At 42.8% G+C, this 14,907-nt stretch overlaps 1 protein-coding gene across 1 annotated transcript in view; it reads right to left on the bottom strand.

Annotated features, from left to right (window-relative positions):
- Nucleotides 1-6,791: 6,791 nt before the first annotated feature.
- LOC121322421 (GPI inositol-deacylase-like) overlaps nt 6,792-14,907 on the bottom strand; it is a 37,675-nt gene continuing 29,559 nt past the window's right edge. Inside the window, exons 20-27 of the mRNA XM_041262352.1 lie at nt 13,675-13,768; nt 13,334-13,424; nt 11,609-11,809; nt 10,975-11,110; nt 10,439-10,489; nt 9,520-9,779; nt 8,992-9,096; nt 6,792-8,079 (exon numbers count right to left, since the gene is read on the bottom strand). Of these exons, the coding sequence (XP_041118286.1) occupies nt 7,941-8,079; nt 8,992-9,096; nt 9,520-9,779; nt 10,439-10,489; nt 10,975-11,110; nt 11,609-11,809; nt 13,334-13,424; nt 13,675-13,768 (1,077 nt within the window). The 3' untranslated portion in view covers nt 6,792-7,940. The remainder of the gene's footprint in view (nt 8,080-8,991; nt 9,097-9,519; nt 9,780-10,438; nt 10,490-10,974; nt 11,111-11,608; nt 11,810-13,333; nt 13,425-13,674; nt 13,769-14,907) is intronic.

Raw genomic sequence — 14,907 nt, 5'->3', positions numbered from 1 at the left:
GGAAAGGATTTTGTACCTGGAATTCTTATTTTGAAATATCTGTGACTTCCAAGTACACACTAGTTCTCTTTGAAATGGCTATGGCACAGTTTCATTGGACAGGGGACTTTTAAAATCCCTCCGTAAACATTGTCAGCAGAGCAACACAACAAATGCAAAGAAAGCAAGCCTCAGAAAAAAAGGAATCCTAGTCTTTGCAGGACTAGAATCCCACATCACGGCAAAGACTGGAGAGAATTGCTTGTACTTGGTCTTTTATCTGAAAAGGTCAGGTTAAGGCAGCCACAAGACTTTGCACTTACTCATTTATAGCAGAAGGAGTTTTTATTTTTTCCCACTGAGATGAGGGTGTAGAACCCTTTAAATAAATGTCCATGCTGTGCGAGTGCTCTCTCTCTCTCTCTCCCCTCATTGAATCGGGTAATTGGAGCCATGCTGGAGAGGAGCTGCTGCTTTGTTTTGTGACAATAATCTTTATAGGAAGTGAGGAGAACAACGATGCAAGTGCAGTACAGGAAACCAGTGGTTAGATGTAGGGCTATGCACAAGACTGTAGGTCTGCTCTTGTCAATGTCCCCAGAGCCACGGCATGAATCAGAATGTGGTCAATGTGGTGGGAGGCCTGACAATGTCACTTATTATTAAAATGATTACTACACATCAGAAATAACCAACCCGACACTGTAGATAGCATTATATTACAAAAGACTACACAACGAGGAGTGCTAAATCTGTGTAATAATCTCCTGCCTCAGTAAGAACTGGGGATTAGTTCAGCATCTTGAGCAGTTTATGAAACCCTTTGTTCTCTCTCTGCTACACATTCACAGAGTTTCAGGGTATTAAGAGCAGTAGACCTGTACATGTGATAATCAGGCTGTACTCCTAACCTGTTTTATCAGACTAGGCCAGGGAGGTGGATAGTGACCACTAAAGAAAGTGGTTTCCACACACATGGATTCACATGCTCACTAATAAGCTGGTCTTTCATTTACTTTTGAAAATTGAAGTGCCAGTAGGGCAGGCACCGCTGTGCACGTTCACACAGGCACCCTCGTGAGAAGTTAGTCTGCAGCGATCTTCTGTGTGCAAATGTTCTGCTATAGCTACAAACCTCTAGCAAAACTGGATCGATTCAATGGTTTTGTTTTTTCCACTGTTCTTTCTTACAAAAGTTTTGAACTTTGTAAAAAAAAAGAAAAAACAGGTTTTAAAAATAATTGCAGCGGCAAATGTAAAGCAGCAATAAAAGGATAAGCCACTTTTATCCATGGGCCAAAAATACACACAAAGGACTGAAGATAGCAGATGAGATTAGCACTTCAGGACCACGGATAGCTCCAGACTGTGACTCATCCGGTCTGACTGACAGACAGGCTAACCACAGGCCACCGTTTCTATTCCTCACTGGGAATGGTTTAAATACCTCATTGATTTCTAATAGAATCACAAAGCACATTAATAAAAAACAGGGGCTTCAGGCGGTCCAACCAAGAAGGAATGTCTTAATCCAGACCATAATCCAGTTAGAGAATAAAACTGAGCATATGTGTTGGGAAATGTCAGGCTAGTTTATAACAGCATTAAAATGCAGGCTGATTCCCGATCACCATTCTGTTAAATAACCCAATCTTATGAGCAGTTCACTGGAGGATACTATGCTCTTGAAGGAGTGTGTCTGGGCATTCAATAAAGCACAATATGGGTACTTTACGCTTTTTCTAGAACCCTAATTCCTATCCATAGGACTGTGTAATCGTATGCCATGTTGTTTAACAAGCAATAGTGTCTTTCAAGGAGTACGACTTTGTCTCACAGGACAAGTCTCATGAGACAAAGCTGTTTGAGACAATGCCAGTGATGGAGGACTATGCAGTGTTAATGAAGGTTAAACAAATACTGTGAGCACCCTTGGGAAGATGTGGCTCTGCATAGCTGCAAGGCTAGCATTGGAGGGAAGATGTTTGCTACTCAAGATAAGGAACAGAATTGAGTGGGGTGTGGGAATTAACCTTAGTTCGAACAGTAGGTTAGCTTCACACATACGTTTAGGCAAGATGTACTTGAGAGTACATTTGAGAAGCATTCAAGATCCTCCCTGAACACACACCAGTGCTGCATCCGATGACCCCCCCCCCCCCGAGATTAAAGAATTAATAACAGTACTGCTTGATTATTGAATAACTAGTGACCTCATTATTGTGTCTTATGATAATGACCATGCTGTAAAAGTGTGACTATTGATTATTGGAATCAATAAAGAAAACCTGTTATAATCTGCTTAAAATCTGTTTAAATCTTTGTTGTGCGCACTCCTTCACACAGGAACACATACATCAGTGAGTCACCTTGCTTTATTGAGTCAATGCATTCTCAGAATAAAGGATCTTGATGAGCTGGAAATGAGCTGATTAAAAAGTTTGGACTCAGTGTCACTGTGCAGTGAAAGCTTGCTTATCTGATCCATTCAAATGAGGGCCAGGATTTATTAGACTGTGCTTTCGTGAACCCCAGGACTCTGATCACATATTACAGCTGAGAGACATCTCTTGATGAGATTCTTTCGCAATCTCTCTCCCTTCACATTTCTTTGTCATTTTAATCTCCATTAGAGCAGAGCAGGTTCACACCTTTGGTGGTATTTCGCAAAAGATATCTTTAGAAAATGCCCTGATAACATCATTTTCATAACTTCTTCAGAATTAAAATAATAACCCTGGATGCAAGCTTAAGATGATGCCATTATTACTTCCTTTTTTATATTATTTTTTCTTGTATACAAGGAAATAACACCTGATATAAATAACTGATAGGTTCCAATTTAATTAAAAGTTTGGCAAAATATCAAATACCAATGAAGAAGTTGTTAATTTGATTAATTTATACTGTACATATGCCATGTATATATATATATATATATATATATATATATATATATATTATATATTATATATATATATATATAATATATATATATAATAGACACCTTAACACTGTGGATTAACCTCCGGTGCAACTGGCATTAGGACCTCCACAAAAACAAGAAACGCTATTCGCTGTACATATGGATTAAGTGGGATCCTAATACCTGCTGCACAGGTAGAGATTCTGCAGTGCTAAATTTAGAATGGGTTTCACTGTAATTATATTATATGTCTTTTTCTAAGCTATAAGAGGTCCCATATGTACTGCACTTCTTTTTTAAATATATTATACCAACCCTTTCAGCATTGCCAAGCTCTACACAGAGCCAGGGAGGATACCATCAATCAAAACTATTCAAATGAGTTATCCTGAGATGGAAAGTTATGTAGTGATGAGCACTACAGAATGTTAGAGAGAGATCGGCAGTCTGAAACACACTGTGCAGCTACAGCCAGAAAGCCAGGGTTACACAGTGGCTGCCTAGCTTCTGCCAGTTTAATATGCTGTGCTACACAACGATTCCATTTTAAAAGGGATAAAGGGATTCTCTGCTAATATCGGTGGATAAGAGGGGGAGGGAAGGGGCACAGTCTCATAAACATCAGCTTAGCCTCAGAGAAACACAAAGCAATCAACAAGAAAGGATGGCTGACATAAAACCAGGGCAAGCCTGGCCAGGTCAGCACTAATGAAGAGGTGGGGACCGAGTTTGGGAATGCAGGCTGCTACTGGAGAGTTTATTTCTGTTTGCAAAGATAGGTTTGGGGTTGGACAAAAAAAAAAATGAAATGCACATGCGTGTTGGAAGAGTCAGTGTTATCGTAATTGCTTGGTTGACAGGCAGCTCAATATCCAACACTGCCAAATCTCAAAGCTGTTGCTTTGAAACCTGTCAGGAACTAATATCTGTTGATTCCATGGAAGTTCAGGTAAGTTTCATAAACGCAATATTAACACAGCACAGCAACAGTGTACAAACCTTGGCATCTGAAGCCATAATGTGCTTCTATGGATGGCTAATTTAATCTCAGTTGGAATGTTGTATCCTGTTCGCTTCCTGCTGCCGGGTCTCATGTGGCAGACTGTAGCTTTGAGCATCCTGGAATCCCAGCAGTCTGTCTGTATTTCTTTCTATGTTGGAAACCAATAATGTAGGCTCAGTGGTCATGCACTGGAAGGGTAGAGGAATGGGCATGTTATGTAGCCGATTATACAGCAAAGAGTGAGTTAAGTGTTACCAGTGGGAGAGAGAGAACAAAAAACCTTGTTTTTGTATTCCAGGTAAATTGTTTTAATTATTCAAATGATCAACAAGTCACTGCACTGAAATTGCACAGCGGGAATGAAAAAGAAAACAAGAAAAAACACCAATCTGCAGCATCCTCCTAGTGCTGCACCCGAGTATCACACACACTTTAACCCCCCAAAAAACACTGAAGTACATCAGATGATGTTCACTTTATACTCAATACGTTACATAGTGCACCACCAAGTAAAATACAGATCTACATTACAGACGTCACTGTCTTTCTAGTAAGTACTAAATGGATGAGTTAAAGCATACACACTGTACTACACACTATTACAGGACATGATCCATTGACAGCTCTGTCAAAAAACAATGAAATAACCAATCTTCAGTTAAGTACATATAATTGCATTCCAATACCAGCTCACACTGTTCACAGACACACACAGTACATGTCAATTACAACAGGGTGCTAGTAGAAGCCTAGTGGCAGAGTAGAAAGCAGAAATGCCAGTCTTTTGATTGAGAGAAAAAAAAAACACCTCCAGTTCTGATAACATTAAAGAATAATACCCTGTACCTTAATAATAATGAGCTCTACTCTAAACACTCCACTCTCAGCATTCCAGCGCAGTCATTACCAGCACCTTAATAATAATGAGCTCTACTCTAAACACTCCACTCTCAGCTCTCCAGCGCTGTCATTACCAGCACCTTAATAATAATGAGCTCTAGTCTAAACACTCCACTCTCAGCTCTCCAGCGCTGTCATTACCAGCACCTTAATAATAATGAGCTCTAGTCTAAACACTCCACTCTCAGCTCTCCAGCGCTGTCATTACCAGCACCTTAATAATAATGAGCTAGTCTAGTCTAAACACTCCACTCTCAGCTCTCCAGCGCTGTCATTACCAGCACCTTAATAATAATGAGCACTAGTCTAACACACTCCACTCTCAGCTCTCCAGCGCTGTCATTACCAGCACCTTAATAATAATGAGCTCTAGTCTAAACACTCCACTCTCAGCTCTCCAGCGCTGTCATTACCAGCACCTTAATAATAATGAGCTCTAGTCTAAACACTCCACTCTCAGCTCTCCAGCGCTGTCATTACCAGCACCTTAATAATAATGAGCTCTAGTCTAAACACTCCACTCTCAGCTCTCCAGCGCTGTCATTACCAGCACCTTAATAATAATGAGCTCTAGTCTAAACACTCCACTCTCAGCTCTCCAGCGCTGTCATTACCAGCACCTTCATAATAATGAGCTCTAGTCTAAACACTCCACTCTCAGCTCTCCAGCGGTGTCATTACCAGCACCTTAATAATAATGAGCTCTAGTCTAAACACTACACTCTCAGCTCTCCAGCGCTGTCATTAGCTCTGTGTTACAATGCACACACAGCTACCAGAGGAGGAATTCTTTAGGAAAGGAAGACGTGGCATTTCTGCAAAAGGCACCGACTTTATCTTCTTGTTTCTTTATAAAACGTTGTTGATGTTAGTCTGAATCACAGTGAAGACCCACTAGGCTTCTACAGATGCAGTAAGTAGATGACGTGTAAAATCAGGGTCGAGCTGCAGAGTAAGACAATCTCTGGGTCCGATACCCCACCCTTTAAACAGCAGAGCATATTGGGGGGTGGGGTGAGGTGGATTGGATTACACACAGCAGTGGATAATCCAACACAACTGTCAGCAGTCTCAGGGTTCATTCAAAACGTTTTACAGTGCTTCCTTATTATAATGCAGCCATTGGGAGCCACAGCTGTTACACTTAGCTGCATGTGCAAGTGCCTGCACTACAGCAAGTTGCATTACAGCGATGGAGCACTGTGTATAATCTATGATGGAGCACAAAATTGGCTGTGAATTCTCAGCCCTTTAAAGTTTGCACACACGCCACAGTCAATTAGATTGTCCTATTACTAGATTGTGCCGCAAACACGTCACATTTACACTAGCGAGCTACAGTAACTGTGTACCAAGAACAAAACAACAGACTGCACACCTGGGGCTGTGATGGGGTGTTGATTATTTGTGAGGACTCCCTCACAAGCAATCCCCCTGCTCAATACGAGTGGAGTGGAGTCTAGTGGCTGGGAGGAAGTACTGCAAATCATTTTGTTTTTGGAGGATTTTGCAGTTCCAGGTATTTGCAAAATTGTCTTTTAGTGACAGTAAATAAAAAAAAGTTTGTTTTAAAAAAACTGGTAAAATTCTAGTGAATTGCTCACTTTTGTAACATCTTCCAGTGCTTTGCCTGACTCTGTTCACAGTCTGCACCCCCAATACAGTCTTAATAAAGTTATATATATAAAATACAAAAACAGGACTACAAAAATAATTCTAATCCTAGATCTAGTGAATTAAAAACGTACTTATAATGCGATGGTGGAATATCACAAAACATTAGTGGGGGGGTAATTCCCAAGACAACCCTTTTTTAACATGGCATATTTGGTACTAGGCTCAATATAAGAATCTAATTTATTAACCCCTTAAGGTACACAAGGAATTGAGCCTTTGTTCAAGCAGTTTCTTCTTAAAATGCATTTGAGAATGACTAAACTATCACAAGGAAACTGACTGATCGAACCTGTCAGTACATTTTAAACAGTTTTGTGCACCTCATTGCAAAAATAAGAACGTTTGCATCGTTTTATTTGTGGGACATGTATGTCCCTTGTACCCTAAAGGGTTAAGACCTTTTTCTAGGGCTAAAAATGTTTGTTGCGTTTGACACACAATGTAAGGCAAAATGAGGATCACAATGCACTGTACACAATCCTTCTGTTTCACAAAGACATTCAACGATTCTTCACACATTTGAGGAGGTACAACATACAAAATAATCCTCTCACAACCGTATTGTCCAAAGAGCAGAACTGTAACGTTAGGAAATGTAAAAGTCTGCGCAACACCCTTGTTTCTTTGTGTAATGCCTTCTCCTCCTGTCAGAATTTCAAACACTGCAGAGTGTCGAATGAATTGTATCTAGAGGTTTTATTTTTACATCCAGAGAATCACAGTTTTTTTATTCTAGTTATGGCTTGCAAAAATAATGATCTCACTAAGTGCTCTCGATGGCGTTCAGTCTCACTCAACAATTCTAACACAAGGCTGCAAGTGGACCGAGTGAAGCACCACACAGTCAAACAAAGTACACTTCATTTTATACAGGGTTTTTTTTTTTTTTTTGGGGGGCGGGGATTTTGTAGGTAGCTTCATCAAATAGCTCAGTGGTTAGAGTGCTGGACCGGAGCGTGGAAGGTACTGCAGCTTGATCGGGTTGTTACAGCACTGGGCTGCTGTGTGGAAGGTAGCTCAGTGGATAGAGCACTGGGCTGCAGTGTTCAAGCACCTTCTGAGACACTGAACACCATCTTCCCCAGGTGAACCGAACTATAGGCAGACAAGTGCATGTTGGGTAGATGGAAACGTAAGCAAAGCAATAAGAACTCAATCAGACAAACGTTTTGGCTAACGCCTTCATCACTGTTATGTAGTTCCTTGCAGATGGTTAAGCCAGCCATGAGTGAGAAATATTCTGTTTCTTCTCGCTTTTGTAGTTAGTTCCTAACTTCTAAAACACACTCAAACATTCCACTGATAAAGGCATGAGCAGATACATTACTCTGTGTAACTCTGCACATCAGAGTAAATGTGAAAGGGGTAGTGCTGGAGCATTTGCCCTGTGGACCTGCACAGGCTCCTCCGAGAGGGCTGCACACGTAATGACGGACTGTTTGTTTTTTTAAGGAGCTATATCAAGCAGCTGAGTGCGTGCAGACTCAGGGTGAGGGCAATGAAGTGAGACACTCTGTAGAGGTGCAGCAGAGCGAATGCCACCATGGCGATAGTCACAGGAAGCTGCAGCTTGGCGCTGGCCTTCAACAGTTTACTGCAAGAGAGAGAAGGGCAGCGTGAGGACTCGGGATAAATGTTTAGGAATGTTTGGAACCAATCTAACAAAGCCATAATGAGAAAGCCTCCATGACAGTGCTGTTGCTGTTTTATGAAGCAACATTAATGTGAGAGAGATGACATGTACAACATTTATGTGTTTGTGGAAAAGACTTAGAAATAGACAACCATTGCACTGCACATATTCTACTGTATAAACACTACAGCTGACATTATATTATCGATTGCCTGTGTGTGTGTGGATGTGTGGGTGTGTGTGGGTGTGTGTGTGGGGGTGTGTGTGTGTGTGTGTGTGTGTGTGTGTGTGTGTGTGTGTGTGTGTGTGTGTGTGGGTGTGTGTGGGTGAGAGAGAGACTGAGAGAGTTAATGTGCATAAGAGTAACTAAAAACAAACAGATAAGGAACTATAAGTACAGTGCTCCCTTGTTATAGTCGATAAAAGATAAGGAACTATAAGTACAGTGCTCCCTTGTTATAAGGTGGCCCTTTATACCATGTAACAGATTATAAAGTCCTAATTCCATTCCACTAGTATACAAATTGCCTACAACGCTATAAAGGGGGAGCACTGTAGCAAAGATCGGCAGAACATGTTCACGGCAGAGAATAACAGTAGTGTAGCAGCTTGTGCCAGTCCCGGTTCTTGTGAGATTTAAGTGACCTGTGCAAAATGTGTGCGGGGTGCCTAATTAATCTGAATGGCTTAATCTGAATTAAAATGAATGGTTCAAACTGCAATACAATGGGAGTCTTGAATTACAGTTTGGATTGCTCCTTTTGCACTGTCTATTAAAAGAAAAAAAAACAATATCAGCCACAGCGGTCAAGTTCTTTCACACATCCCTAAACATGCATAAGGACCAGAGAATGGACAAGCGGACAGGCAGACCTCCTTTGTATTGAAGCTGTGCTGGAGCTCATAAGCAGCACTGCAGAGATGACCAGGATGATGCCCACTGGCCAGCAGGGGTCAGGGTCGAGGCGCAGGCTGTACCTGTGGGAGACAACAGAGCCACTGGTCAATGCACAGAAGAGGAGGTGTCAGTCAAGAGGGGCAGGTCACAGTGGTGCAAGAACAGGAGACATTACAACAAAGAGGTCCACAAAAGTCCTGGGCAGAGAAGAGCACCCAATACCAGGTCACACCAACCTGATCACTGTATCATATTTCATTGTTCTTGATGAAAGGCTATGGCCTCCTGTTCATTAAACTTTAATGGGACCGTGTTTATAAACACAGATTAAGCAACGCTATGAAAATTGCAATTAACCCTCCCTCTAAAAACATCTGAAGGTGGTTTAATGAACTGCAAGTTTCACTGAATAAAAGCTGGGCTTTAAAAAGTAAATGAAACAGTCATTTAGAAAACATTCCTTTGCACAGTCGTTGAGGTTTTGTGAACAGGACCTCTTTTACCTGAGGTTCTTCGTCCAGTAGATGAAGGAGGGTGCACTCAGCAGCACAGGCAGGGTGAGCAGGGTGAGCAGAGTCAGGTGCAGGTACAGGTCCTCGCGGGTGTCCTCCAACACGGAGACAGAGACCAGACCACTGCCGTTACAGCTGACTGGTGGCCCCTGGGGCCCTGGGGTCTCCACTGCCCCCCCACCTCCCTCCTTCACACAGACCCCCGGACCTGCGGCTCTGCCCGGAGACTGCGTCGGGGCCTGTGGAGAGAACTAATCATTCATTCATTCAGGACCAATTAGAATTAGGAATTCGTCAATTACTGCAGGAAATCCTTTCATTAAGGGCTCTTCTCCAGCACAGGTTGAATAGCTACAATTCCGTGATTAACTACGTGAGAATCTGACTAGATACTGCAATTGGCAGGCTTAACTACGAACTTAATGAGTTACACCTACAGCACGTGCAGCTAGTTCCTATATGCTCAGTACACCTAATTAAGCTTCTCAAAGCCTGACGTGGGACTCATATCTGTTACCAGGAGGAGCGATGTAATATGTATAACAATAATAAAGGACCTAGACCAGGGCTGAATGTTTCCACAGAGATTCAGCAACCCTGCTTTCATCCTAGGGAGTTCTGAGAATATCGGAGGGGCTGCAGTGAGTCTTAAGGTTAGTATGTGCTTCAAGGGGTTCTGGAGACATGATAAACCACAAGCGAGGTAATCACACATGGGACCCTCCAGAACAACTCAAATACCTTCCAGACTTGTGAGGTCAGGCTGCCCACCATTGCCCTACACCCTGCTGACAGTGATATGGCAGCGGCTTCTCATTTCTTAGAAATGTTTTGCCCATGGGTAGAGCAGTGTGCATGTGTCCTGTGTCATGCTCACAGTCACATACACACACAGTCACACATCACTCACCAGGTTGAGCACATGTTTCAGTGTTCTCTCGGACATCTGCAGCCTCAAAACCTACAGGAGGAAAAAAATAAACAAAAAAACAAATTAACAGCAGAGCTGAGGAGGCAGCCTCACCTTGATGAAAAGGAGCAAGTTACTTTTTGAGGAAATTGAACTGGCTAAAAATAAACAACGTCCGTGGGCTATAATTGTGACAGATGTCTACAAATTACACAGGAGAGGTAAAGGCTACTTTCGTGGCACCCTCATACACCTTCTTTATGTGCAGATTTTTCTTTTCAGTGTGTAAAGAAAAATAAATCACCTCAGGAGGGTACTAACTGAGAACAGGAACTTGAAGGGGAAGCAGCCCAGCTTCTGCTACTGTATCTGTACATTTGTTGGTCAAGGGTGTCCTTGTTGAATACCAGCCCAATACGGAAAATACAGACACAGGGAAGTCCTGCCTCACCTGGTCCAGGTATATTGTGAACTCACTTTGTACAGGTAGAGTTTGAAGCCCTGCCTCACCTGTTCCAGATATATTCGGAACTCACCTTGTACAGGTAGATGAGGTAGGTGATTATCATGGCCAGGGCTCCACAGGTTGTCCAGCAGATGACCACCAGGAAGACCATCAGACTAATCTGGCCGCGTGAGCCCAGCCTGCTGCTGCTCGGAGAAGTGGACGGTCTGTATTATGGGAGAGGGGACAGGACGGGAAGGGACAGGATGGGGTGTGGGATTCAAATACAATGCTCCCTTTTTATTTCATTAGCCAATATACACAAAAAAAACCATGCAATACTGAAAAGTGAATTTGTGACAATACAGGACAATAGAGTGCTTATACAGTTCAACATGTACACGCTCACAACTAATCTGAAGTTTGGAAGGCTGTCTTTCTGCTTTTCACCTAACTACTAACACCAACTTGAACACAGCAAAGCTTAGAAACAAACAGCCAACAATTTAGGATTCCTAGAAATACCGAAAAAAAACAGATTAATCTAACGAGTACATCAGGGGCACGCGCACTGTACATCCCAGTCAGTATCATGGAAAAACAACAGATCCTCAAGACCTAAATCAACAGTATGTACATGTAGAAACATCAATGCCTCCTCAATTACAAACACTGTCAAGAAGCCATGGTACACAATGACCTGAGCAAGCCTCTGAGCCTCTTACCTGTGGATGGCTGACAGTGGGACGGACAGCAGGCTCAGTGCCAGGCCCAGCAGAGCGCTGCCCCAGTAGGCGATGGCAGAGCCGAACATGAAGAGCAGTAGAGACACCAGAGGGGACCAGTCGCCCCTGTCCTCACTCAGGGGGGGCACGTCCAGCGGAGGCAGGGACAGGGCAGACCAGCCTGCCTGGAGCCAGCCCACACTGCAGGAAGACAGACACCAGGATGTACTAACAGCACATGCATTCCCAGGAGTTTGAGCCCTACTCAAATCATGTCTTCAATCTTTTTTCCTTTAATATTCTTCTGGCTCCTATTTAAATCACTCTGTTTAATTCCAGTTAATACAGGCAATGTTACCGAATGAGTGAGAAACAACTTCAGTTTCGTGACATTACCGCCTGTACTGAACAGCTTCGTTTTGAGCCCACTACCCCTGGGTATCCTTTAAAAATAACCTTCATTGACCAATTTAAACTTGTCAGTATAAAAGAAAACTTGTATTAATAAGCATAAGTGCACAAAGCAGACTATTACAGAGTAAAATGACTTAAAATCCAGTTTTAAAAAAGGAAGGATGAAAGACTTAATCTATAAGACACATCCAGTGTACTTTGGATCTGTCTCTCTCCCTTGTATAAAAACCTTCACTTCCCCTTGGATCTTAACCCTGGGTATGTGTATCCTTTACACTCAGTACTAATAAAAGCACTGGTGTCACTTCCAGTGTGTTTCACTCATTAGAGAGGCTGCACCTGGATAGTTTTAGATGCCAGACAATGCTAACGCAGTGCTAACACTTCCATCTGCAGCGTCCCTGTCCGAAAGCTTCCCCTGAATCTTTAACAAAGCTGCACTCCTCCAGGAAGGCAGTTTCACATGTAAACTCCTTGGACGTCCCTGTGCGGTTTGTTCCAGGGAAGGCAGCGGTCTGAACGAGCTGCAGGGACAGTCCCTCAAGGCATGCCCCAGGCAGAGAGGCAGACAAGCAGACAAGAGAGGCAACGCGACAGGCCAGACTCACAGCAAGGGACAAGACGCAGCATACAGGGGGCTGGGGATTTATATTTCTGACATGTCAGCAACCGGTAATGAGGAAATGTAATTTGAATATTTTTATTATAGAAAACACAAGAGACATCTCCTGTGAACTAGCATCGTGTAACATGGTTCTGTGTGACTCTGGTTAGCGAGAAACCCAAACATTTTACTAATGTTACAACAACAAATCAGGCAGCCTGCAGTTATGAGGTATTCAGTCTTTTTTTTCTCTCCCTGAAAACAGTGCAGGATAGCTCTTGTAAAACTTTATCGTAGTAAATTTGCAATGCTTTTTATTATGCATTTACCATAGTTAACCATGTTTTTAAGATTCTTTACCGTACCATTTTTTCCAGTGATTATTTCTGCTTTACTACACTTTCACTGTGCTTTACTACTGTTTGCTATGCTTTTACTACAGGACACTTTTGCTATCATGTCCTAGGCAGGGTGTTTTTAAGCAAACAAAATGTAGGAAATAATCTAATTATCTGAGTAGCTCTGTTTTAAAACATGTGTTTTGTTTTGAAAGACGCATCAATAAGCAGGCCAGCTCCAGTACTGTGTGATACTAGGTTTGTTATCTCTGATGTTTAAAGAATGACTGCACAGTGTAAAGGGAGCTCAGAATGACTGCACAGTGTAAAGGGAGCTCAGAATGACTGCACAGTGTAAAGGGAGCTCACCTCAGGAGATACAGGAGGATGTTGATGACTGGCACTACTCTGTATGGTTTAGCAGAGGCACTCAGAGCCTTCCCTAGCTCCACAGTGTGACCTGAACACAGAGGAAACAATCAGGACTGGGCGTGTATTTATATAAAAATAAATAAATAAATAAATAATATATATATATTTACACACACACATCTATCTATATCTATATTAAACAGTAGTTTTAAGGTCATTTTGTAATCTAAAATAGTTTTGAAATAAATGCACTTGTTTGTGCAGAAGCGACTTTGAAGCTCCACATGCAGTCCAGGGGGTTGGAGCTGAGGGAAGGCAGCTGCAGCCCTGTGGCTTACCTGTGGTGAGCAGGGAGTAGAGCTGGCCCTCATACGCCAGGAGGATACAGACAGCGATGTAGACAGGCAGGCAAGAGCCGTGGAACCGAAGTATCTGGAAAAATGAAAAGCACATTTTAAAAAAGTTGTGCCTTCACATAACAACCGGACATGCTAGAGCACACTGCTGTGGATTATTTTGAAGTGAAGGTTTAAACTTTTAAATACTTTTCAATTGCTGTACTATTTTTGCAGACTTTCAAAAACTCAATCATATCTTTGATTTTAGGGACAGCTATTACCGGGAGTTCCTAGGGAGTGGCGCACAACTGGCCGAGCACTGCCCGGGTAGGGAGGGCTTAGGTCGGCAGGGGAATCCTCAGCGACCCCTGTGGCCGATAGGGCGCCTGTGGTTCTGTAGTCGAGCCACCAGATCTGTTTTGTCATCCGGCACTACAGGTCTGGTGGCCTCGCTGTGGATCTGCAGTGCGAAAAATGACAGACTGGCAGGAGCACGTTTCGGCGGCTGCGTGCTCCAGTCTCCATTCCCCGAGTCGGCAGGGGGGATGAGAGCGGTGAGCTGAGGATACAGATAATAATGGGGCAGGGCTGCGATAGGGCCTTTTGAGAAAACACAAGGAGGTGAACTTGCATCTGAACACCTCAAACAGGTTCCAGCCTGTTTGTTAGTTTGCACCTTGACTCAGACCTCAGCCCTGATGAAACAGAAATGCATGTGTAACGGGCAGTGTTGTGTGTATCCTGTCGGGGAGATGAGAGTGAAAGATCTAAAACCATGAATGCAGACGAGCCCGGCTCTTTTGCACTGTGATTAAGATGTTCACTTGCAGTGCTGTTACACGCATCTATACCTAACATACAGTCACTGCCTTCAAAGCAGACCCTACACAGGCATGGCACAGAACCACATGAAACACAAACTTGTGCTGTGCCCACACACACTGGCATCTTGTAACGAAAAACACTCCTCCATCCCTATGGCTCCACATTTAGAAATATCCTCTGGAGATACATATTCCCAGACACACCTCCTGCTGTCAGATGGGCAACTTAGCCTCAAGGCTATGCAGCGTGCACTGACCCAGAAACAATGAAGAAAACAACTACCACCTACTTCAAGTGACAAATGGACTAAATTCCTTCCTTTAAAATCAGAAGTTGACTGCTGAAAACGAGGCTGGTAAAGTCTCAGTTCCGCTTCTGAAACATCAGTTAAATTGTACGATGTGATAA

This window comes from Polyodon spathula, chromosome 10 (assembly GCF_017654505.1).
Source record: "Polyodon spathula isolate WHYD16114869_AA chromosome 10, ASM1765450v1, whole genome shotgun sequence".
Taxonomy (NCBI): domain Eukaryota; kingdom Metazoa; phylum Chordata; class Actinopteri; order Acipenseriformes; family Polyodontidae; genus Polyodon; species Polyodon spathula.
The sequence above is the reverse complement of the archived record's forward strand: the minus strand, read 5'-3'. Positions and strand labels throughout refer to the sequence as shown.